Source organism: Onychostoma macrolepis, chromosome 01, assembly GCF_012432095.1.
Source record: "Onychostoma macrolepis isolate SWU-2019 chromosome 01, ASM1243209v1, whole genome shotgun sequence".
Lineage (NCBI taxonomy): Eukaryota > Metazoa > Chordata > Actinopteri > Cypriniformes > Cyprinidae > Onychostoma > Onychostoma macrolepis.
This window is the reverse complement of record NC_081155.1, coordinates 13,618,335-13,645,324: the sequence shown is the minus strand read 5'-3', so window position 1 is coordinate 13,645,324 and position 26,990 is coordinate 13,618,335. Positions and strand designations below refer to the sequence as shown.

The window sequence follows — 26,990 nt, the reverse complement described above, 5'->3', positions numbered from 1 at the left end:
CTTTTGAGTGTCCAAATGTAAAAAGATTCGAGATATTTAATCAAAATCCCCACGAAAGCAGCATATGGACCCAATAACGCATTCCCTGACACCATACCAGAAACGAACTCAAAGCGCGTTCTATGCGAGCGTTCAACTCTCAGGACAGAATGAAAGAACGCATCTAGAAGCTCAGTGTTATTAGAATTATTAGTGAAGTGACTAATAATTCACCTGCCACACACATACAGTGTCTACAAAAGTTGTTCACCGTTTCTGGACTTATTTACTTTTTCCGTCACGTGACGGGTGGGCAGTGCTGGACATTATTAAAAGAATCGTGTGCTTTCTGTCTCTCCCTCTGCGAATCTCCTTCAGCGGTGTGTTACAAAGCCCTGATCGGGTGTCCTGTGCATGACACGACAGTCTGAATCTGTCTGAAATCCCATCTGGCTTCAAAGAGTCGAGGCTCCACACAGGGTTCGGATGCTGGCTGTACTGTTTTGAACACTAAAGTTTTAGTAGCTTTTCTTTTTTGGGTAGGCTACTCAAAGCATCTTTTTGACTGCTTCCTCTACATTGATGCAGTTGTAGTTGTACTAGGTGCAAAAGAAGAAACTGTTCAACAGTATTAGCTTGGTGATTCGGACCTTTCTGGACTGCTGAATTCTATTCAGGATTGATATATACTGGTTTTTAAGTCTGAGAGCTGTCAGAAGTTTTTAATCATGTCTTTTGTTGCTGGTAAGTGGTTTCTTCATAGCTTTACAAAAAAGTATTACCAGTCAACATTTGGAATATTTGTTTGTTTTGTTTTTGAAAGAAGTCTATGCTCACCAAGGTAGCATTTGTTTAAACAAAAATACAGCAACCCGTCATATTATTTTAAATGTAAAATTGTAATAAATCTAATTATTATTTAAATATATTTTAAAATGTAATTTTATTTCTGTGGTGCAAAGCTGAATTACATCACGTGATCATTTAGAAATCATTCTAATATGCTGATTTGCTGCTTAATTAACTATTGGTGCCCAATTATTATAGTTCAGTAATAGTAATAATATTTTACAATATTACTGTTTTTACTGTATTTTTAATCAAATAAATACTGCCTTGGTGAACTTAAGAGATTTGTTTAAAAAACATTGACATATTCTAACTATTCTAGCTGAATTATTTAAATTATACGCCAATTACCAAAAACCATGGTGGAACAGAATAGTCTCAAGAATTAAATTAATGACCAGTTGCAATGCCGTCACAACATTTAAGGTTGTGTCAGTAATGTTTTCTTTCCTTGTGTTTGCATGTGTGTAGATCTGTATAGAAACAGCCCTAATGCAGGGATGGCGGAGTTTCAGGAGAAGCTGAGACTGCAGCATGAGAACTCCATGCACACAGAGCTGGAGAAGCTCCTGACCACTGCCAAGCCACCAGAGGCGGAGGTAAGACACTTGTCCTGTATACTATGTACTCGGCTGAGGTGACAAACACGTTCTGTCCTTGACTCCATGTCTAACCCCCTGCTAAAGCCATTAGATCAAACACATTAAATCTATTTTAGATTTAGCATGTATCTAACGTGCATAAAAATGTTTATATTTTGGTACATGCATTTCAAACTGGATTTTTATGCACTCTTAATGTGAGCAGTTACGGCACACACAGCATGCAGTTAGTCTCATTAATTAGTTTTTATGCAGCAGCCCATGAAACGGTGACCTAACGAAGGAGGTGTGTGTTAATTACAGCCTATCATCCCATGATGCATCGGCAGAAGGTTTAGTCTAAAGGTTAAAGGAGACTCTTCAGAGTAGTAATTATGCTTATATACTGCACAGTGTTATAAAGGGTAATTAGGGGTTTGATTAATCACACTAATATGTGTAGATTCAGCTCTAAAGAATTAAAAAATAAAATATTCCAGGTTTAATACGAGTTAGTTACAAGCTTCCCAAAACCCTCACAAATGTTGACCTTTCATGTGTAACTCACTTTATTATATTGAACTTCAGGATATACTGTAGAACTAAAGGTAAAAATGGATGTAAATTGTGAAGACTTGATATGTAATATGGATATTTGTGCCTCTTGCAGATCTCCAGGAAGGACTTTGATGGCTTCAAGAAGCTCTTTCACCGTTTCCTTCAGGAGAAGGGGCCGTCTGTTGACTGGGCCAAGATCCATAGACCACCCGAAGGCTCGGTGAGACCAAAGAGTGCTTGATGCCTTGTGTGGCTTCTAAGGATGATTAATAAAGAATTTGAAATGAAAATATAGCTATAAAAATAGAAATTTTTCAGCAATATTGCATATATTATTACAGCATAATGTTTGTAGCAATATTGAATCAAATTCATGAAAAGATTAATTAAGACAGACAGTTTGAACTCTTTATATTTTAATTTATTTGTTTGCGAAGAACAATTTTTTTAAATTTCAAAACAAGATTATCAATCCCAATTTCACTTCCTTTAACATATTTATTTAATAACTGATCTGTAAATCAATTGAAATATATATATATATATATATATATATATATAAATATATATATATGTGTAAGTGCTGTCAACGATTAATCGTGATTAATCGCAATATCATATACAAAATAAAAGTTTTTGTTTGCATAATATGTGTGTACTGTGTAAATTTATTATGTATATTAAATACACACACAAGCATGTATATATTTCAGAAAAAATTTATGTTTATATATTAAATATATTTATTTATAATAAAAATTATATGAATATAAATACAGACATGTAAATACATGTAAATATTTTCAAAATATATACTGTATGTATGTGTATTTATCAAATATACACAGAACACACACATATATTATGCAAACAAAAACTTTTATTTTTTTATGCGATTAATTGCAATTAATCGTTTGACAGCACTTCATGGTTTGTTAGGATAGGACAATATTTGGCCGAGATACAATTATTTGAAAATCTGGAATCTGAGGGTGCAAAAAAATCTAAGATACATTTAAGATGTACATTACATATAAAGAAATTCAACTGCACAGTCCTAGACAGATGTGCTTTTAAACCATTATTACACCTTATAAAATACAACAAATTTTATCAGTATAAGTTGTTTGAAGGGCTGGAGCGGCAACAGAACGTGCATGTGTATGGGTGGTTTATCAAGTCCATGACATTTCCCTCTTGATCCCCTCTTCAAATAACCCACAGCCCCTCTGCAAATACCCACACACTGAAGGTTAGACTATGAATAGCACAGCACTTCCAGCATCTCACAACCTTGGCCGATATTTCTTTTCAACCAGCCGTTGAGAAACTCATGTTACAGCACATAGTAAAGCAGGACGAATGATCTGAAATCAGCTCCAGAAGATCGAGACTCATCAAACCCATTACGAAATAAACATCACGGCTGCTTCTAGATCAGCACTGAATCATATAGCATAATTCTCAATGGTTCTATTTCAGTCCCCGTCCGCGGAAGCTCTCATTGGCTGGATGCTTGATCGGTCAGCTGAATATTTGTGTGTGTGTCATTTTCTCAATCGACGTATCAGATATTTGGTTTTGTCACACTGATGGACTTGCAGTCAGGAGATTGGCCCGTGGTTTTAACTTTACTGTTAGTCACTTTGACTAAACTTCCGTTAAAGGGGCTTATATGAAGAGTAATAGACATATTTTGATCATTTCTATGTATTGCATATCAATGTATTGTATCAATGAATTGTATGAACTCTTTCAGAAGTTTCTCTCCAAATCAAAAAGAGCATCTATTGACATTTCAAGGAATATTACTGGTTAAGCTTCACAAGAATGTGTGGCATAAATGTTGACCATCCCAAAAATAATGTCAACTTATCCCTCCATATTAAAAAAAAAATTAGAAGTGGAAGTGAATGGGGCAAATTTGTTGAGAATTTGAAAGCTAAAATGCGAAGCTTGTAATCACTTCTTCTGTTAAAACGAATGTATTATTTGAGCTGTAAAGTGTTTAAATCATCATCGTTAGTCATTTTATTTATTTTATGGCATTATGTTGTCACAGCAATGAAGCTGGATGAATGTTGGATATACTGTATTTTCCCATCATCTTGTGGCTGTACTATTGAAACAGTGCCCCATTCACTTCCATTGAAAAAAGGAGAGAAATTAATTTCACGAACGCTGTTGATTAAGCTTAGCTTGCACTAAATGCATAACATTCCTTTTATATAGAAGTCTAAATTATTTAGAATTGTTTTCATGCAAAATGGTTGACTAATACTTTAATTGGACCACAAGGAAAATAAATAAAATGTAAAATGCAACATGTAGTTTAGTTGTAGGTTTCTGAGTCATTGACCGTTTTGCCTTCACAGCAGTGAGATAATTCAACAGTTGCTGCTGTGATGAAACTAGGACGACCGCTTTACACAATTTTAGTTCATGAGGTCAGTGTGTGTGCAAGGTCTGCATCAGTCGCAGGCAGGAAGCTCTTATCAAAAGCAGCACACCCAAATCCAAGAAATCGGATCATATCAGCTCATATTTCAGAAGAATATTGTTCGCAAGGCTCTGTTTCAGTAGCTCTCACAGTTTTCTGCTCTTCATGTCATGATCTCAAGGTTAATGCCTTTGCGAGATACATTTTGAGTTTGAAGGTCCATCAGCTCTGCTCTGTTTGACTGGAGTAAATAAACTCTGCACTAAAAAGTCTTTCTCACCTAATTATACCTTTGCTCTGATTAAACTGGGTGTCCTGTAATCTTCATAAAGGCTTTGCTCTAATAAAACCAGATTGTAGGCCTGCAGTACATTTCTAATCAAGTGAAAAGTGTGAAAAAAGCACACTTCAGATAATTAATTTTCTTGACTCCACTCAAGGTTTCTGTATCCTGAGAGAATGATTGATAATGCGTCTGTGTGTTTCCTATATGGTGTACTGCTCTATAAATCATGTGTGTATTTCACTCAACAGATTCAGCCCTATGAGAAGATCAAGTTGAAGGGTCTTCCTGCCGATGTGGCGTCCAGCCTTAATAAACTGGCTGTGGTCAAGCTCAACGGAGGTCTGGGGACCAGCATGGGCTGCAAAGGACCCAAAAGTCTCATCAGCGTCCGCAACGAAAACACTTTCTTGGACCTGACCGTACAGCAGATCGAGGTATTACAACACACATGCTTCCAGCGAAAACCTCTGATGAGATTGTCGTGTTTTATAGATTTTTTGATGTTAAGTCTCTTTTACTCACCAAGTTATTATAGTTTCAAATAACTGTTTTCTATATGAATTCACATTCGTCTTCAGTGTCATTCTAATATGCTCATCTGCTGCTCAAAGAAAAGGCGGTGGTGGTAAATGTTTTTGTGGAAACTAACTAACTAATAAATTTTTTCAGGATTCTTTGGTGAATAGAAAGTTGAAAAAAGCATGTATTTGAAATCTTTTGAAACATTATAAATGTCTTTACTGTCACATGCTGAATGAAAGTAGTTCCTCTAACAATCTTATTGACCCCAAACCTTTGATGTATGTGGAGTTGAGCATAAGTTATAATTGAGCATAATCAGAACAGTGGATGATGTGTAAAGTACATGGGTTTAGATGTTTCTTTTTGGCTTATATATGATCCGTGTGAGATGAGGTAAGACCGTGTTTGCAGATTCAGACCTTGGGAAAGGTTTCCCTCCGTGTCAATGACTGTTTACCTCAAAGTTGTGTAATAGCAGGTTTTTTCCACATGACAAAATTGAAGGCGTTTAGAGGAATATCTCGAGAAATACTATTTTATGTAATACCTGTGATACACCCTTTACATTAAAATGGGGATCAAATGCAGGGCTCTGTAGTGACGTGACTGACTATTCACTGCATAACCTGCACACAAACACCAGCAAGCATTTTGCATTCTTTGTTTATGAGTTTTGAGAAGAATGCATTTTAACATCCAGACTCATTTAATTAAACATCTTTTATGCAATCATATGCTTTAGTGTAATGGTCATACAGTAAGTAACTAAAGATATATCAAACAAAATACATGCACATACAGACATTTATTTAAGAAAAAAAATCACAGGAATTTTTGTGCATCAAATGAAAGACCTTGTGTGAATCTCTCTCTTTCAGGATTTGAATAAGTCGTATAATGCAGATGTGCCGCTGGTGCTGATGAATTCCTTCAACACAGATGAAGACACCAAGAAGATCCTGCAGAAGTACACACATCACCGCGTCAAGATACACACCTTCAACCAGAGCAGGTACACACACACACATACACACACACACACGCTTCTCATCATCATTGTCCAGGACAGAGAGCAATATGAACGTACCGTATTTTATGGAATAAACGTCAGTTGTTGTTTTTTTAATCATCTGAAAAATGCTGTGACTTATATGAAGGCATTAATGTCAAGTGTGCAAAACATGCATAGAATGAGAGAGGTACATAAGTGCAATTTTATTTATATTTCACATTTTCTACATGCCAGTCCTTTCAGTTTTGCTTTAAATAAGTTCATTTAGGCTTGACATTTATAATAAATGTTGTTTAAAATGATTAATATGTTTGTTTTATACTTACGTTTTCATTCTCGTTCATATCTAAATTCAATTTAAAGGATTTGTTGTGGAGTGACACTAAAATGCATGATTATAATGTTTGTAAATGTTTCAGGTTTTTTTTTTTTTAAGCAGTATTTTACATTGTTTCTGAACGTCATAATAAAATGTGACCTATACACTGATGTGACTTATCTGCAATTTTCAGCCAGTGTGACTTCTGGTATTTTCTGGAAAATATTGTACTCATATGTTATTAAGTTAGATATTTTAGTGGAGTGTTAATGGAACAAAAGTCATGAAAATCATTTCGTTTCAGTGCTTTTTTTTTTCTTTTTAATATAAAATTTCACATTTCAGATGCAAAACACTTAATGGCTACGTAAAAATAACTCTGTGGTATATTGTAAAAATTTCAAATATTAAATAGATAAAAAAAATGTTAGCTAGCTTTTGGGAACATCAATCCTTACAATAAAACATCAGCAAATGAGGTATTAATATTTCAAGATTGATTGACCCTTTTCTTGCAAATTTATAGTAACTGTTAGTCCACAGCTTTGACTGCTTTTCCATTGTCACCTTGTCTGTTTTCCTGTCCTGCGCAGGTATCCCAGGATCAATAAGGAGTCTTTGTTACCAGTGGCCACTAACTTGGGCCTGACGGGTGAGAATGAAGAGGCCTGGTACCCACCCGGGCACGGAGACATCTACGCCAGCTTCTACAACTCCGGCCTGCTGGACAAGCTGATCGCAGAAGGGAAAGAGTACATCTTTGTGTCCAACATTGACAACCTGGGCGCCACGGTGGACCTGCACATCTTGAACCACCTGATGAGCCAGCCCAGCGACAAACGCTGCGAGTTCGTCATGGAGGTCACCGATAAGACCCGAGCTGACGTGAAGGTGAGTGGGGTTACCATGCTGATGTATGGCTCATGTCGTTCTGTGGGGTACTAAAGTACAGCAACATGAACATTTCTTCAAAACTGATCATTTTACGACTACATATTGCTTTCAAATGACTTGAGGGTTAATAAATGAGAATTTTTGGTTGAAATGGTCCTCTAAAGGCTCTGATGTACTTCAGGCAAAATCAAAGAACAGACTGGTGTGACGTCATTTTGAACAAAATCAGGCCAAAACTAAGTTTATTTATTTGTATGGGAGTTTGAAACCGCTTGCCAAAGTGTACTTTTTGAAAAAGTTTGCTGATCCATCAGTAAAGACATGAACACACTGGAGAACTGATTTATAGAAGAAATTGAAGTTTCTTATTGAAAGCAACACTGACAGTTTTTTCACGTTTAATACTGTAAGTGCCTGAACTATTTAATACGAAGGGCGGGGCCAAACAAACAAAAAAAGCCAAAATTAAATGTTGTGTTATATCCAGCTATATTATATTAATAATGCATTAAATGTATTTTTTTTGCTTTGTTTTTTTACATTTCAATGCAGAAATAAAACAAGAAAAATGTAAAACAAAAGTATAAATTAGAAATGTAGATATGCTTTTTTTCCCTATTGTTTTGTGATATGGCATGACAGGTCAAATCAAAGGTCATCATGGGCCAATTTTGGGCATCTCTTTGTCATTTTTGTTGTGGGTCATTCCATAGCAACTCAACCAGAGGTCCCCGGCTCAAATGTTTTATTTGTTCAGGAATTTTTTTTACATTTTTTTTAAGGAAAATTACAATTTTCACCTGAGATTCGGAGCCAAATTACAGAGGAGTAAAAAATCACTTAAGAAAGATAGCGGATGTTATTTTTACACACAGATTGGTAGATCTGTTAGTAAAATCTGTTGACTTTATGCATGCCTGTAACTCAAGAAGTATTAAAGATTTTTTAATGCCTTTTTAGATTTGAGGTCTTAACAAATTTACTTTTGGTATCTTCATTTTTAAGACCCCATATGGTTCAGTTACAGAGATATTGGAATTTCAATATGGCTCCAGGAGAAAATTGTACTCATTTTCAGTGGTCAAAAACCAAACGTGGGTCACTTTGCATACAGATGATACTTCTTTTCTTTTAAAGAGAAATGTCTGAAGAACATATAATGTTGAAACAAGAAATGTATCTTGTTTGCCTCTATCAAAACAGTTGCATAGAACATACCTGTCGGAGTGGAATAAATATAATTTTTTCTTTTGGAATCTTCATTTTGAAGGCCCAAAGTTCAATCCCAGGCATATTGGGATCTCAGTGTGGCTCCATGTCCAAATTGTTGAATCCTACCCATTTTCACTGGTTGAAAACCAAATGTTGTATTGTATTTAAAGAACAATGTCTGAAGAATAAATGTTTCCCTCTGTCAAAACAATTGAACATTCTAAGCGAAGAATGATCAGAATGCCGCTTTGAGTGTATCTTCAAGCTCATTGGTTAATGGCAGTCCAGTCACTCGGTGTTGTTGGTTTCAGGGTGGCACGCTGACACAGTATGATGGTAAACTCAGGCTGCTGGAGATCGCGCAGGTGCCCAAAGCTCACGTAGATGAGTTTAAATCAGTCACCAAGTTCAAGATCTTTAACACCAACAACTTGTGGATGAGCCTGCCGGCCATTAAAAGGCTTCACGAAAAGAATGCCATGGACATGGAGATCATTGTCAACCCTAAGGTGACCTTCATGCCTTCTCCATTACAGAGAACAACGCTCATGTGGATGTTTGGTTGTGAAACGGGCTTCTGTTGTGTTTCCAGACTCTCGACGGCGGTCTGAACGTCATCCAGCTGGAGACGGCGGTGGGCGCTGCCATGAAGAGCTTCGACAACGCGCTCGGCATCAACGTGCCCCGCAGCCGCTTCCTGCCCGTCAAAACCACCTCGGACCTCCTGCTGGTCATGTCCAACCTGTACAGCATGAACGCGGGCTCTCTGACCATGAGCCCCAAGAGAGAGTTTCCCACAACACCTCACGTCAAACTGGGCAGCTCCTTCACTAAAGTAAGGTTCACTAAAGACTTTTACACTGCGCTGCTTATTCTGGACAAGAGCCGCCTACTTTAGACAGGAAGAGAGAGCTTGACTTTCATGTAAAGTACTCAATAATAGACCATGATAGACCATCTATATGTGACCCTGGACCACAAAACCAGTCTTAAGTGTCAATTTTTCGAAATTGAGATGTATACATCATCTGAAAGCTGAATAAATAAGCTTTCCGTTGATGTGTGGTTTGTTAGGATCGGACAATATTTGGCCGAGATACATCTATTTTAAAATCTGGAATCTGAGGGTGCAAAACAATCCAAATATTGAGAAAATCACCTTTAAAGTTGTCCAAATGAAGTTCTTAGCAATGCATGTTACTAATCAAAAATTAAGTTTTGATACATTTATGGTAATAAATTTACAAAATATCTTCATGGAACATGATCTTTACTTAATGTCCTAATGATTTTTGGCATAAAAGAAAAATAAATAATTTTGACCCATGCAATGTATGTTTGGCTATTGCTACAAATATACCCCAGCGACTTAAGACTGGTTTTGTGGTCCAGGGTCACATATTATATTTAAAATATATGAATTATATTTTCAAAGCAATTAGCATAAAAGTTACAATGTTAATAAAGTTATTTCTTATTTGTTATTCAATTAAAGCAACCTTAAATTAACTGTTAATAATAAAACGTTTTAATAAAATAAACAATTTAGAAAATATTTAAATACGAATAATAAACTATTCAAAATGTTTATATTATATTGTATTATAATTATCATTTATTATATTATTATTATTATATTATAAAATATCAGAGATGAGCAGAAAGTGTTTTTTAAGTCAAAGTTATTTTACAGATTAAAATTAAATGTTGGTAAATTATTTATTTATTGATGAAATATTGCATTATTGCATTTAAAATGTTTATTATATTTAAAACATCAAAAATAAGTTAACTCATAAAATGTCAGTCATTTCCTAGATGTAATTCAAATTATTTGATTAACAAATGAAATATTGTTTATTTAAAATAAATTGAAAATATATCTTATCATTATTTTTAAAACATCAAAGAAATTAGCTGAAAATGTTAATAAAATGATTTTTTTCACAGACATAATTCAGTTAAAGGCACCTTGTCTGTAAGGCCTGAAACATTAGCTGGTCAGTAATTGTGTACTCCTAAATTATGTATTTTTATCATATTTATTTAAAATGGTTATATTATTATCAAAGAAATTACTAGAAAATGTTACAATTATTTAAAAAATATAGAAAATTAAAAGCTTCTGTCTTTAAGGCCTGAAATGTTGAATTACCCGTTTAATAATTAATTATAAAAAATATATATATAGTTTTTTTTTTTTACTTTCTAGGTTCGAGACTTCCTGAAAAGGTTTGAGAGCATCCCAGACATGCTGGAGCTGGATCACCTGACTGTATCAGGAGACGTCACCTTCGGAAAACAAGTCACACTCAAGGTATGAACGGCTGATATTTGTGAGTGTTTAAACGCATTGTGTGTGCATATCGTAATCTGTTGTTTCTGTACAACAGGGAACGGTTATCATTATCGCTAATCACGGAGACAGAATCGACATCCCGGCCGGAGCGATGCTGGAGAACAAGATCGTTTCAGGAAACCTGCGCATCCTGGACCACTGAGGCCTTCACAACCGAACTACAGCCACATCCATCATTTCACCTGGACATTTACGCGTGTGTGTGTGTGTGTGGAAACGTGTGTCAGATTTGAGTGTGACAATCAAAAGCCATCCAACTAGCATTAAATGACTGTATGAAAACAATCAGAATTTACTGTAAATGCTTTTGACAGTGAATTTTACAAAGGGCTGTATAACGGGTTTTTTAACAAAGACTGGTTTTGCTGCTATGTAGCTCACTCGATACAACACTGAAGACAGGATGGAAACAGGAGGCGCCCCTTTAAATAATGATCTGTTCACTTGAAGACAGAAATTAAAGTGTTTTTGATCTTCAGAATCTTCTTTTTTTGGAGTAACTTAAGTGCTTAGAAAAGCACTAGAATTATATTAATTACATCTATATCATAAATATTAGGTAACACTTATTTTACAGTGTCCTTGTTACGCATACTTACTACATGTAATGTTCACTAACAATAAATGCAAATGCATAATTACATACAACCCTAAACCTATGCACTTTAAACATGCACTTTACAAATGAATCAAATTTTAGCACCGTGCTTCACTGCAAAAATTTGCCATTAGTGATGATTTAACTTTCAAACTATTTAGATTAAAAGTATTTTATTTTTATATTGTGTAAATATGATGCATAATTTCAAATATTTTTTACCTTTTTTTTTTCCTATTTAAAACAACACCGTTAGTACCTGTATAGAAATCTGTTAAACATTGAATCAAATTTCCCAAATACTCACTGCAAACCTTTTAAAATTCAACATTATTAAAGACACAGCAGACTTGAAAAGCATTTGTACATAAAGCAATATCATAACTTTAGTTCTAGCAGAAGACATTTAGGAAGACAATCACATACAGTCTCAACTGATGCCCACTAGTGCCTGCAAATGGAAAACACATAAGGAGTGCTGGTCAATCCAAATACACATGCAGTCTGAACGGCTTCTAATCATGAGATCAAACAATACATTCTTTAATCGTTCATTAGATGCTATGTGATTGACTTCAGCACATCATATTGCCATTTGAGGATTCGATTGATCTGGATACATGAATCAAAAACAAATCGAGGAACAAATGCATCTGGAACACCACAGATGCCAAGTGTTTAATCATTCACACACCAATCAAGGGGAAGAATTCGAGGAAAATGTTTCTTGGTTTAGTAAAAAATGAAAATGTTTTGTCATGCTTTGCCATCCACATGGTCTCCAGCTCTGGTGTAATTCAGCATGAGCTCCAAACGACTCCGTCTCCAGATCAGAAGCAAAAGCAAAGTCGTAGAAAAGACAAAATTATACAAATTCCACATCTTTAGTAAAAAAACCTTTGACTTCCTCCTTGCGTGTCGGTGTCATACGGCTGTTGTGTCTCCGTACTGTCTGTTCCAGCGGACGTACTGATCCAGCGTTTGAGGACTGACGCTCCGCTTTATCCTCTTGAGCGAATCCACAAAATCTGAGAAACAGATGTCCCTCATCTGAACAGAAGAAAGACAAGAGCATGACGGAGAAACTCTGCATGCTACATGGTATGTTTAAAACTAGTATGTGAAATAGAACAGAGTGGCGCCCAGTTACTATCTTGGAAGTTTTTTCACATTTTTAATCCAATTTTTGTATAAAAACATTTGTTGTTATATGGAAAAATAGGAATAAACATTTAGCTAGCTCATTTTTGTGCTTTACAAGAAAAAAAAAAAAAAAAACATCAAATGCAGTTCAAGTGACAGCACTTTTTTTTTTTTGGTTAACTATCCCTTTAAGAAAATATTTAATATCAGTGTTGTTAGGTAACTAAATATTAAACTAAAACTATAAAAAGTTAAGTGAAAAGGTAAAATACAATAAAATAATATATATAAAACCTAGCTGCCAAGGCAACATTTCTTGTTTTCATTTATAAATAATTAAGTTTAACTTGTACTAAAATAACAAAAACTACAATAAACATGACAAAAAATATATATAGACATATGTGACCCTGGACCACAAAACCAATGGTCAATTTTTTAAAATTTAGATTTATACATAATCTGAAAGCTGAATACATAAGCTTTGCATTGATGTGTGGTTTGTTAGGATCGGACAATATTTGGCCGAGATACAACTATCTGAAAATCTGAATCTGAGGGTGCAAAAAAATCTAAATATTGAGAAAATCGCCTTTAAAGCTGTCCAAATGAAGTTTTAGCAATGCATATTACTAATCAAAAATTAAGTTCTGATATATTTACAGTAGAAAATTTACAAAATATCTTCTTGGAACCTAATATCCTAATGATTTTTGGCATAAAAAAAAAAAAAAAAAGGATAATTTTGACCCATATAATGTATTTTTGGCTATTGCTACAAATATACCCCAGCGACTTAAGACTGGTTTTGTGGTCCAGGGTCACACAAAAAAAAAAAAAAAAAAATTAAATAATAGGTATCTAAATGATAATATTCTCTACCTTATCGGCTGGCATGTTCCTCACTTGGTCAGGCCTCAGTTCTGTGTTGAGAAAGATCAGGACACAATTATCTAGCAAAAAGTCCACCTCTAAACCAAATGTCTTGGTATACTTTAATAAAATATCTGCATATAGTATGAATGTACCTCGTATAGGACCAAGAGCAGCGTCTTTTGCCAGTGAGGTCAGATCACTACCAGAGTAATCCTCCGTCATCCTGAAAAAACACCGTACAATATAAAATTACCCAGCACTGATAGTCATTAATCTCAACTGCATACTCTACAGAACTATGAAGCTGTACCTGGCTAACTGACTCAGCTCTTTCTGAGATAAAGTGTTTCTGTGTTTGCTGAGGAGGTTCTTGAGCAGCTTCAGACGAGTCTGAAACACACACACACACACACACACAATTAATGTCTGTGTTCAATGCTAATTAAGTGGAAAACCAAAAGAGTAGTGAATAAGCTAGTTGAATTTAAGGAGGTAGGGATAAAATGAAATTCAAATGACTGCGGTATAAAACATTTAATCTTTCAGTGAACTAGTCATAAATTTACAGAAACATACCAATGTATTAATTATTAATACCAATATTAATATATAATACTAATAATCAATGAGTAAAAACTGAAATAGAATTATTACCACTACCTTTCAAAAGTCCCTGGTCAGTAAGCTTTTATTTTTGAAGAAATTAATACTTTTATTCACGAAATATGCATTAAATTGATATGTAAAGACATTTATAATGTTTCCAAGGATTTCTATTTCACATAAATGCTGTTCTTTTGAACTTCCCATTCAAGAAAATGCTGAGAATCCAGCTTTTCCATCACAGGAATAAATTACATTTTAATATATATTTTTTTTAAAAACAGTAATTTTAAATTGTAATATTTTACAATATTACAGCTTTTCAAAAACATACCGATACTAAACTTTTGAATGGTAGTGCATGTGTGCACATATTTGTGTTTAATAAAGTACCTCCCATATTATGAACAATGGCAAATATGAGGTTCATGACAAATATTCTTGACTTAATTTAGAGAAATATTTAAACTGAATTAAAATTCACAGTCAGGATTTAAAAGGGACCCGATAACTTCTGCCCAACCCTGGTGTGAACACAGTACCTCCTCTGTAGGTAAAGCCACATAAATGCGTTTAGCGAATCGCCTGTGAGGAAAACACACATTAGAGGATTCAATTATGAAGTGTTTGAAAGTAAGTGCCCAACTACAGGTCAATGGTACCTAAGAACTGCCTCATCAAGCTCCTGAGGCCTGTTAGTGGCTCCCATCACTAACACTCGGTCATCTCCTCCTGACTGCACCTATCACACACACACACACACACACACACACACACACACACACACACAGAGCGTCAGTCACCTGTGTTAAGAAATTTGAATTTTCAGGTAAAACGCACACACTTACTCCATCAAACTCGATGAGGAACTCTGTTTTGAGTCTTCTGCTGGCGTCATGCTCGCCCTCTCTCCTCTCACACAGCAGACTGTCAATCTCATCTGCACCAAAATAACTATTAATGACACACTTACAGAAACAAGTCCTGAAACATGAACGAGTCTGACAGTTCTCACCGATGAAGATGATTGACGGCTGCAGTTCCCTAGCAACCGCAAACAAAGCCCGAACCAGTTTCTCGCCCTCTCCCACCTAAAAACACACACCACAACATGAAAAAGTGTTTCTTAAGATAGAATAAAAGCGAGTGTAATGCAAGGGTTTGAGCGGCTTATTGCATTTATAAAACTGAAACAACTGTAATATGATTAACATTACATTTAGCAGATGCTTTTATCCAAAGCGACTTACAAATGAGGGCAGTGGAAGCAATCAAAATCAACAAAAGAGCAATGATATGCAAGTGCTATAACAAGTCTCAATTAACTTTTTTTTTTGTAAATTATATAATGAAAAAAAATAAAATAAAAACACAGAATAGAAAAACAACAGAGCAAGCTAGTGTTAGAGACCTTTTTTGCTTTTGTTCATTGTATAATAAATAAAAAGAAAACAAATAGATAAAATGCAAAAAGATCAGAAAAGCTAGTGTTAGTTTATTTTATTTTTTTAAAGAATAGAATTAGAATAGAGAGTGCTAGAGTTAGAGGGTCAGATAAAGATGGAAAAGATGCGTTTTTAGCCGATTCTTGAAGATGGCTAAGGACTCAGCTGCTCGGATTGAGTTGGGCAGGACATTCCACCAGGAGGGATAAGAATAGAAACATCTAAGATCATCTATTTTCAGTGGGGGAAAGAAATTATTTGATCCCCTGCTGATTTTGTACGTTTGCCCACTGACAAAGAAATGATCAGTCTATAATTTTAATGGTAGGTTTATTTGAACAGTGAGAGACAGAATAACAACAAAAAAATCCAGAAAAACGCATTTCAAAAAATGTATAAATTGATTTGCATTTTAATGAGTCAAATAAGTATTTGACCCCTTCGTAAAACATGACTTAGTACTTGGTGCAGAAACCCTTGTTGGCAATCACAGAGGTCAGACGTTTCTTGTAGCTGGCCACCAGGTTTGCACACATCTCAGGAGGGGTTTTGTCCCACTCCTCTTTGCAGATCCTCTCCAAGTCATTAAGGTTCGAGGCTGACGTTTGGCAACTTGAACCTTCAGCTCCCTCCACAGATTTTCTATGGGATGAAGGTCTGGAGACTGGCTAGGCCACTCCAGGACCTGAATGTGCATCTTCTTGAGCCACTCCTTTGTTGCCTTGGCCGTGTGTTTTGGGTCATTGTCATGCTGGAATACCCATCCACGACCCATTTTCAATGCCCTGACGGTACATAGCCCCGTCCATCTTCCCTTTGATGCAGTGCAGTTGTCCTGTACCCTTAGCAGAAAAACACCCCCAAAGCATAATGTTTCCACCTCCATGTTTGACGGTGGGGATGGTGTTCTTGGGGTCATAGGCAGCATTCCTCCTCCTCCAAACACGGTGAGTTGAGTTGATTCCAAAGAGCTGGATTTTGGTCTCATCTGACCACAACACTTTCACCCAGTTCTCCTCTGAATCATTGGCAAACTTCAGACGGGCTGTACATGTGCTTTCTTGAGCAGGGGGACCTTGCGGACGCTGCAGGATTTCAGTCCTTCACAGCGTAGTGTTACAAATTGTTTTCTTGGTGACTATGGTTCCAGCTGCCTTGAGATCATTGACAAGATCCTCCCGTGTAGTTCTGGGCTGATTCCTCATCGTTCTCATGATCATTGAAACTCCACGAGCTGAGATCTTGCATGGAGCCCCAGACCGAGAGAGATTGACAGTTATTTTGTGTTTCTTCCATTTGCGAATAATCGCACCAACTGTTGTCACCTTCTCATCAAGCTGCTTGGCGATGGACTTGTAGCCCATTCCAGCCTTGTGTTGGTCTACAATCTTGTCCCTGACATCCTTGGACAGCTCTTTGGTCTTGGCCGTGGTGGAGAGTTTGGAATCTGATTGATTGATTGCTTCTGTGGACAGGTGCCTTTTAAACAGGTAACAAACTGAGATTAGGAGCACTTCCTTTAAGAGAGCGCTCCTAATCTCAGCTCCTTACCTGTATAAAAGACACCTGGGAGCCAGAAATCTTGCTGATTGATAGGAGATCAAATACTTATTTGACTCATTAAAATGCAAAGCAATTTATAACTTTTTTGAAATGCGTTTTTCTGGATTTTTGTTTTGTTTTTCTGCCTCTCACTGTTCAAATAAACCTACCATTAAAATTATACACTGATCATTTCTTTGTCAGTGGGCAAACGTACAAAATCAGCAGGGATCAAATAATTTTTTTCTCCACTGTATTTAGATTCCAATAAATAGTTGCATATATTACTAACAATAATACTCAGCAAACACCTGATGAGTATGCCAGATGAAAAGCAATGTAGAGACTACCCCCCGGCCACATGCTCGTTCTGATGCAGGGGAGAGATTTTGCATGCTAAAAATTAAATGCTGAGCTGTAAAAAAACATGAGAAAGACAAACAGTATTTACACACAACCTTCTGCTCGGAGCGGCTGTTCGCTTATCACACAATTGCCCTGATGCCAAGGAGAGCTTTCAGTGTGAGAATGAACACACAATAGCATTAGTTACCATCCTAAGCTAACTTAGTTAATGTATGATGATCACAAGCCATATTTGAAAAAAAAAGCTTACGAATAGCATTCAAAAATAAGATGGTACAATAATCTGTTTCTCAGTTAAGGTAGTGAATATCAAAATTGTTTCGGTCATTTCTGCGCAGCTTGGTCCAATGATCATTTGAGCCAAATTTGCAAAAAATTGCTTTTCAAAATGCTGGACAAGCAAAGTTATGAAAAATGACAAATGGCATATTGTTAGAATCCGTTTAAACGGAGGAATGTAATGACAAGAAAACTAATTTTAGAGTTTTTGTGGCGATGTGTCTGTTTATAGCGTCAAAAGTTATAATCAAAAGAAAAAGTTAAAGGGGTGGTTTACTGCGATTTCACTTTTTTCATTTTAAATAGTGTGTAATGTTGCTGTTGGTGCATGAACAGTATCTGCAAAGTTGCTGCGCTGAAAGTTCAAAGTAAACGGAGATTCTTTTAAAAATCAGGAAGTTTAATGCCTACAAAAACGACTCATATGGGACTACAACGAGATACTTCCCGGGTTGCATACGTAATAAACCCATAAATTTGCATCAACCCCTCCCTCCGGAACATGCCAAAGAGGGGGCAAGGCCATGTTCTGCGGCTGTGTCGAAGAGGAAGAGTTATAGTGGAGAGTTGTAGCCATGCCGTCGAAACGGTGTTATTTTCACCCAGCTGTCAGGTCTTGTGTTCGGGCTTCCTACGGACGCTGTAGTTCGTCAACAATGGTTAAAATTTATGTTTGATTATGTTCCTGACAATTACAATCCTAATTCACCTCTCTGTGCTGCGCATTTTACGGAAGACAGCTTCCAGAATCAAGAGAGTTCAGAGTTCAATGCCGGATTCACACAGAAACTATTACTAAAACATGGAGCAGTTCCAACTTTAAAACCAGAGGCAGCAGTTGTTGGGCCACAACCTGTAAGTAAGATTTCATAATTTTAAATGTATTTTCATGTATAATTTCAGACGTAATGTTTTAGTTTTATCAAGGACGTAAACAAACGCCAACGCTGGCTTTAGTAGCCAGTTAGTTAAATGCTATTTTGTGTGTCTTTGACAAACGCGTACAAACATTTTGTTCAAGTTTCCGGACAATGTGCAGTACGCAGTTTAGCCAATCACAACACACCGGCCCAACTAACCAATCTGAGCCCATCGCCTGTTTCTGAGGGAGTGGTTTCATAGAATCAGGAAGTCAACCGGTCGTTCAAATGACAGAGGAGGAAGCGGCTTACAATAAAGGTGCAATTTATGAACAATAAGGCATTTTTTTAACAAACGAAACACGAAGACATGTTATATTGCACCCCATAAACACAATCAAGCAAAGAAAAAAAGCAGTAAACCACCCCTTTAACACAGATCTGGTCGATTTTGGAAACGTGTTTCTTAACGGTAGTGAATATAAAAAATCTGTTTGGTCATTTCTGTGTAGCTTAGTTTAAAGATCATCTGAGCCACTCTTAAGTAGCAGTGCAAGAAGTGTTTTTCGTATGCTTCCTTCAAAGGAAATTACAAAAAATGACAAATCGTCTGAATCGTCATAAACCGAGGAATGTAGTGACAAGGAATTTTTGTTTAATATTTTCAAAACGTATTAGCGTTTTGGTACAAAGCCTTCTAAGTCTTCAAACTTCTCACATAGCTTACCTGAGCAACGTGGGCATGCATGCTGTTACTGATCGCTACCAAATTTTGTGCCAAATGTGTCAAAAATGTTCATAGCGTCTAAAAAGAAAAGCTACCAGAATAAAAGTGTACTTTTGGTTGCACTATAGAGTTGGTCCTAGAGATCCTAAAGTTGGTCAGACTACTATTCAGGACCACCACCAGTAATTGCATCAAATTTTGGTATTTTCATATAAATAGTTCTACTGTCTGTCAGTAAGTTTATTAGTGTAACTGTAGACAGTCTCATGAACACTCACATATTTGGAGGTGAGACTGGCAGCACTGATGTTGAAAAAAGTAGCGTTAGATTCCATTGCAACCGCTTTCGCCTGTGAGGAAATGGAAAAGATCAATACACTTCTGTTCTTATGGTGTATAAATATGCATAAATAGCATTTTTGTATTTTACCAGCATAGTCTTTCCATTTCCAGGTGGGCCGAAGAGCAGGAGTCCTCTAGCAGGAGCCCTGAGACCAGTAAACAGCTGAAGAGATCCACATAAATGTTGATAAATGTTTATTAACACATAAGTAAAGTGTAAATGTAAAAATACAATTTGTTCTGTATCATCAGCAGTACAGAGTACCAATATTGTAGAACGTAAACAGACAGGAATTAAAAAAAATCATGTCTAGGGACGAATTAACCACCATAAGATTAGTGATAATTTGTTTATAAGTTTTCTTATGTTAAGGACGGTTTATTTCAACCGGCCCAAGATCTTTAGGCAACACCTAACATTTACAGACGTGAGACAAACCTCTGGACGTAGAGCAGGCAGAATAACGATTTCCTGCAGTGCCTGTTTTGCCAATTCCTGCCCTGCTATGTCATCAAACCGCACCTCAGACCCGCTGAAACAAACACAACCACGGAAATCATCAGCTTCAATGCAAAAATTCCCATTTTTTCTATATTTTCTCAAAAATAACTCAAGATTTTTTAGATATTTATCTCATGATCCTTCAGAAATTTGCATGAAAAACATGTATTATTATTATCATCACAGTTGAAAACCATTTTTGCTGCTTAATATTTTTGTGGAAACCGTGATACACCAATCTACCGAATAATAGTGTGGATGTGTAGAGTGTAAATGCTGTTTTTTTTTTTTAATGTATCATAGTTTCCACAAAAATATTTAGCAGCACAACTGTTTTTAACATTGTTAAAATAAAAAAAAGATTTTGAATTCCAAATGAAGTTCTTAGCAATGCATATTACGAATCAAAAATTAAGTTTTGATATATTTACGGTAGGAAATTTACAAAATTTCTTCTTGTAACATGATTTTTACTTAATATCCTAATGATTTTTGGCATGAAAGAAAAAAAATAGATCATTTTGACCCATACAATGTATTGTTGGCGATTGCTACAAATATACCCCAGCGACTTAAGACTGGTTTTGTGGTCCAGGGTCACAAATAGAAAAAAAATATTTTAAATTGTAATAATAATTTCACAATATTACTGCTTTTGCTGTATTTTTTTTTATCAAATAAATGCAGTTTTGGAGAGCATAAGTGTCTTCTTTTAAAAAACATTTGAAAAATTCATAGCAATTCCAAACCTTGTACTGTACACATAGTGTATATATAATATCTCATAGTTATATATTGTATATCATTTTTATGCATTTTTGTGTTTATATAGACAGCTTTTACATGCAATAACTATAAAAATAAAGTTTATTTTCCATTAAATAAACACACACAGCATTTAATTATCATTTACATGCATTATTTAAATGCATACTTTTTCTAAACAATTAACATACAAAACATTGCTGACAATTCTGTGAACAAAAGTGATGCATTAAAATATTTATATTTGATGTATTTATTTTTAACAGTACTAATGTTACCTGTCTTTGATCTCATTGAGGATGAGGTTGGCCAGTTTGCTGTCCACATTTTTCAAGTTCTTCATGTCTCTTTTCCTCTGAGGTGACGCAGTGGCAGTGTTGCTGGCGCTATGTCTGTTACCGGCTCTTGCCGGGGGCCCCTACAAACCCAAACACGACAACAAAGTTCAGCCACAAAACCTAGCAAGACATCATTTTAAGGTGACACATGGCTAGACGTTACACTATGCAGACGGTCTGATGTCTGACCCCTGTGAGACGAACCTTCAGGTTGTTCTGAAGGCCAGTCCTGCCACTGTGACCAGTTGAAGGTGTACGGCGCAGGGCAGCCGCAGGAGAAGATTTGGGTGGGTTTTTGGGTCGCACATGGGATTGATTTGTGATTGTGAGAGTGTCCTTCTTTTTGGAAACTGCTCCACTGCCTACAACTACAAACATATGCTCATATATACACAGAAACATCACTGTAGAGTCTCTCTGATCAGAGTCTGACACACAGATCTCCCAGAATCCAAAGCAAACACCCACCTGGACGCAGGTTCCCATTGGAGAAAGACAGGCCAGTGTGATCAGAGCAGCCCTCTGCTGGGGACTTTGAAAGCAGTTTGCCTTTGTGATTGCAGAAAATGAAACAGACAGGAAAGAGAGACATTTAAGGGGAAACTAAAATTCCAGAAAAACAAAGCAGTAAGAGGGTGCAAAACATGTCCAAGTTACATTTCACCTCAAAATACAAAAATGAAAATAAGTTAAGTAAACTGAAGTCTATAATTTTATATAATTGTTTTGGCCTTAAAGTCAATGACAATAAAAACGTCATAAAAATTTTCTATTTAAAATAGTCATTTTTTCTTTGCATTAACTTTAAGTAATTGTTGTATTTTGTTTTTGGGGTGACCTGGACATGTTCTTGATTGCTTTCTTGACAGATTCATGAAAGAACCAAAGCAGAAACACACAGAAAGTGTTGAGAGAGAAATAAGTACTGAGTGTGTGTGTGTACCAATGGTTGAGCCAATAAAAGGGAAGTGTCTTTTTAAATGCTTAATCATCTTCCATTTCAATGTGCAGTCAACTATAAGTAAGCCCTAATTTCAACACATTTGTGACCCTGGACCACAAAACCAGTCTTAAGTCGCTGGGGTATATTTGTAGCAATAGCCAAAAATACATTGCATGGGTCAAAATTATCCATTTTTATTTTATGCCAAAAATGATTACGATATTAAGTACAGATCATGTTCCATGAAGATATTTTGTAAATTTTCTACCGTAAATATATCAAAACTTAATTTCTGATTAGTAATATGCATTGCTAAGAACTTCATTTGGACAACTTTAAAGGTGATTTTCTCAATATTTAGATTTTGTGCACCCTCAGATTCTCAAATAGTTGTATCTCAGCCAAATATTGTCTGATCATAACAACCCATACATCAATGGAAAGCTTCTTTATTCAGCTTTCAGATGATGTATAAATGACTGATTTTGTGGTCCAGGGTCACATTTGTTTCCAACATGAAACAACACTTCATCTTTATATGATCAAGCATAAAACTGACTTGAATCATTTACAACAATCACACAGAAGCACAGGCAGCGAACGTCCCTCTCAGGAGAGCGCACAAACACAACAAATGAGCTCATCTCTCAGAAGAGTTCATGAATCAGCAGCACATCCTCGTGACCTCACTGCATCCGCTTACCCAGAAGCTCCAGCCGGTCTTTGGCCATGGTGAGGTTGTTGGTCATTTTGTTCTGAAGCTTTCTGGCTCTGTCTGCCTTCTCCCCTAAAAGAGCCAGATGAAGACTTTCTCTCAAACTTCAGAAGAAGAAAATAAACTGCAGGGTGGGACTTGGGAATTGATTGATCTTTAAGTGTACTTTAAGAAAGAAAATAGGGTCAAACAGAGCTCACACAACGCATCAGGACCACTAGAGATTTTTTTACAAACAATGTTGCAATTTTCTTGCAATCACTGAATAAAATTGTATTAAATGTATTGAAGCGTAATACAGGCTGCGTTCTTGAAATGAAAAACAAAAGCTTGTGTAATTAAAACACATCACATAGTTTGTTTACACACTAACGGAAATCAATATGTCTGAATCATCTCACCAGCTCCAGTGACCTGGATACGGATGCCTTTCTCCAGCTCAGCGATGCCTTTCCTGTACCACTGCACCGCCTGCTCCTTATCACCTACAACACCACACGCAGAATAGATTAGACACGTTACTGACTGCTTTCTGTACTGTAGGGATTAATAATAATACTGCAAGCCTAAACCAACACACCTGGGTTTCAAAGCAAAACTTTCAGATACAATTCACGTCACAAAATTTTTCTGTCAATATTTACTGCCGTCAGTGCTTGATGTTAAAGCTCCAAAAGGAGCTTTAAATTGGAAATATGCTCTTAAAATAAATCAGTACGTGCTAAATGTCATGCAGGCCCAACCATATGGCCCTGGGCATGATGGGATTGAGAAATAGCCAATGAACCTATTGAACAGAGTTTGTTCTTTGTTTTCACTGATGCCGCTGGCATCTCTCCATGAGACTACAGAGCGAAAAACAACATAAGCACATGACATGACGAGTGGAACAAATCTAGGTCACAATCTTTTTTTAAATCACATTTAAAAATAAAATAAGAATATTTGTTATACAGTACATACATCAAATAATTGAATATATAAACCAAAGTTTAGAATTTTTTAAACGTAAAATGTTATTTTCAAATATTATTACAATTTAAAATAACTCTATTCTATTTGAAAATATTTTAAAATGTAATTTATTCCTGTGATGCAAATCTGAATTTCACATGATCCTTCAGAAATCATTTTAATTTGCTGATTTACTGCTCAAGAAACATTTCTTATAATTATCACTGTTGAAAATAGTTCCACTTCATATTTTTGTGGAAACATTATACTTTTTTTTTTTAGGATTATCTGATGAATAGAAAGTTTAAAACAACAGCATTTATTTTTGAAATAGACTGCTTTTGTAGCAATACAAGAGTTACAAAAACTTTTGCACTTTTGCTGAATAAAATAATTAATATCTTTCAGAAAAAAATGGTAGTTTAATTTTTTATAAAGAATTTATAAATTCCATTTTTCTCATTAATATTTGGCATTCACTAAGGTGGTTTATGATTGGTAGTCTTTCGCTATACATCTTGCTGTAATTCGCTGCTTTTAAAATTACAAGTGTGAAAACCTTCTTTACACCAGAGTTTTAGAAGATGTTAACTCAGGGTTAAGTGAACTACATAAAGCCTTAATCAGAAATAAACAGCAGATGCAATGAAATGCATATATGAGCAGGATATGCAAAACTGTGCCACTGATTCGGTTCTTAACAGAGCGTCAGTACACGGGGCCTCATTTTCCATCCGACTGCCAATGAGGACAATCCCTGTCAACCTGAATCAGGCCTCTCAACTCTACTGACCTCAGGGATCAAGCAGCTCTGGGACCCGCTTTATCATGGCTGACGTCTAAAATCTGACCCCAGATCAATCGTCATCTCAGAAACGTATTCTTAGTCAGGAGTATAAGCACTAACAACAGAAACCATGACTATACAGTCTCTCCTGATAGCACTAAATGGTTTCTAACCGACCAAAGCAAGTTATTTCATTTTTTGTGGATGGTCCAAACTAGCTAATCAGCTGGATGGGACTGGGTCAACTTGGTTACTATAATTATAAATTAGCATACATTACAAACGATCCAGTTATTGATATTTGCACTGGATATTCATATCTTCTGAGCACTAGTTCACATATGACTAGTGAAACGTCAACAAATGGGGCCGCTCCTGGACAGATGAAGCGAAAGTAAAACCAAACACAAAATCTAACGAGTGTAAGTGCAAGACTATTTGCATTTCTGGAATGGTGCAGTGAAATATTTTCTGTTTACATATAAACATTAAAACACAAGAGAGCCTTACAAAAAGTACAAAAAGAACCTTATAAAAAGTGAGGCAGTAACATGGTAAAGCGATGGTTTCACACGATAATACCATGATACTTAATGATTACAGTATTCATATACTAACTATGGTATTCACAGGCTGCTTAACTGATTTAAAGTTTTATAATATCTGGTCAACAGATAAATAATTTAATACAGATAAAATATTTAAAATAAGTAAAAAATGGAAACCCTGCACATTATGATAATAATAATAATCAATATATAATCATAATCAACAATCGATATTATATTAACAGTAGCCTAATTGTGAAGTCGGCTATTCATAATTCGATACATGCACCGAATACATTTATAAAACAACTAATTTGGTGTACACACACACACCAACAACAACAAATTAGTTGTTTTATAAATGTATTTTTTCTTATAAATGTAATTTTTTTTTCTCTCTCTCTCAGATATTTACACATTTCAGATACATAACAGAAATGAAGACAGATACCTTTCTCATCCTCATCGATCTGCAGAGCCACAGAAATGAACTCGAACGCTTGTTTGTGGTAGTTTCGGATCAGCTCTCCGGTTTCCTCGCAGCCCTCGGACCCGCGATCTTTGGCCCTGGCCGCCATGGCTCGGCGGATCGGGCGGATCAGACACAGGAGGAGCAGGAGGAGAGCTCTCAGCAGGGACACCGGGAGCCGGCGGAGGGTTCGAATGAACGAGCGCAGCCGGGCCAGCGGACTCCGGCCGGTTCCGTCAGACACCTGTCCACAGGTGCGTCCTCCCGCGCGCGCTGGTCCTATCTGTCTCGCTCTGTCCCCAGAATTCATTCACTCTAGTCGGCCTCTCCATACCATAACTGGCCGGGGGTTTGACGAGGAAGCGTTGTATTTCTCGGCTATGTCGGTTCTCCGGTTTGTTTTTGCCAGCATCGATCGCGGAAGTCACTGCTGTGTGTTTGGTGAAAATGGTCTCACGCTAATGACGTACACCTTAACGCGTCGCGGGCATTGAGCGAAAAAAAAAAAAAAACATTTGTATTTTCATTTAGTACATTTGGAAACTGGCAAATAAGTTTTGTATCAGTAAAAAATATTTTAAAATAATATTTTGGAAGGATTTTGAATTTTATATAATTATTATTAATAATATATATTTGATGTGCTGAAAATTTGAACTGTAAAGAACAACATATTATACATTTGTTTATTTTATTAGGAAAATAACATATACATAAGAAGAAGTGGGATCAATGTAGACCAAATTTTTCACATTTTATTAATGACTTTAAATTATATGTAAATATCTTGGAACAAACAAAAAAGCACTGAAAACATGTAATGCCCTGAAAGCATTGAAATTTATTTGAGTTTCTTCTCTTTTCTAATTTGATCATGTGAATATGTAATACCTCTTGTTCTTGTGGCATTGACTTAATAACGTATTTAAAAAACATACAGTTAAATTGTCTGGCGGCACACCAATTTTTTTTACCATTTATACATGAAAGCAGGCTGACAAAGCTGAACAAAGTGAAGCATAATTTTCATTTTTTATTTTATATTTTCTTTTATTCTATTATTTTATAATAATCTGTGTTTTTATATTTTCTTAATTTGCTATTTACATGATTTAAATAGTTAACTTTTTTTTAAATAGTCTTCATTATTTATTGTGAATAAACATTTTTCTGTCAT

General features: G+C 35.8%; 2 protein-coding genes across 3 annotated transcripts; one reads left to right on the top strand and one right to left on the bottom strand.

Moving 5' to 3' along the window:
- The first annotated feature begins 323 nt into the window (after positions 1 to 323).
- Positions 324 to 11,652, top strand: ugp2a (UDP-glucose pyrophosphorylase 2a). The gene is made up of 10 exons (XM_058775110.1): positions 324 to 723; positions 1,300 to 1,427; positions 2,080 to 2,187; positions 4,942 to 5,127; positions 6,094 to 6,227; positions 7,140 to 7,437; positions 8,964 to 9,161; positions 9,245 to 9,487; positions 10,865 to 10,969; positions 11,046 to 11,652. Exons 1-10 carry the CDS (start codon positions 708 to 710, stop codon positions 11,151 to 11,153), a joined length of 1,524 nt encoding a protein of 507 aa, XP_058631093.1. The 5' UTR covers positions 324 to 707; the 3' UTR covers positions 11,154 to 11,652.
- Positions 11,653 to 11,965: 313 nt separating this feature from the next.
- On the bottom strand, positions 11,966 to 26,288 carry spast (spastin). Of its 2 annotated transcripts, XM_058775097.1 has the most exons (17): positions 25,796 to 26,288; positions 23,457 to 23,540; positions 23,044 to 23,127; positions 21,866 to 21,946; positions 21,602 to 21,765; positions 21,338 to 21,477; positions 20,232 to 20,325; positions 19,881 to 19,955; positions 19,729 to 19,800; positions 15,247 to 15,322; positions 15,080 to 15,171; positions 14,894 to 14,973; positions 14,774 to 14,816; positions 13,939 to 14,018; positions 13,781 to 13,851; positions 13,635 to 13,675; positions 11,966 to 12,659 (listed from the first exon to the last, which is right to left on the bottom strand). In XM_058775097.1, exons 1-17 carry the CDS (start codon positions 26,121 to 26,123, stop codon positions 12,534 to 12,536), a joined length of 1,731 nt encoding a protein of 576 aa, XP_058631080.1. In that variant the 5' UTR covers positions 26,124 to 26,288; the 3' UTR covers positions 11,966 to 12,533. The 2 variants fall into 2 exon arrangements, with proteins under 2 accessions (XP_058631080.1, XP_058631084.1); XM_058775101.1 differs by lacking the exon at positions 21,866 to 21,946.
- Between the last annotated feature and the right edge of the window lie 702 nt (positions 26,289 to 26,990).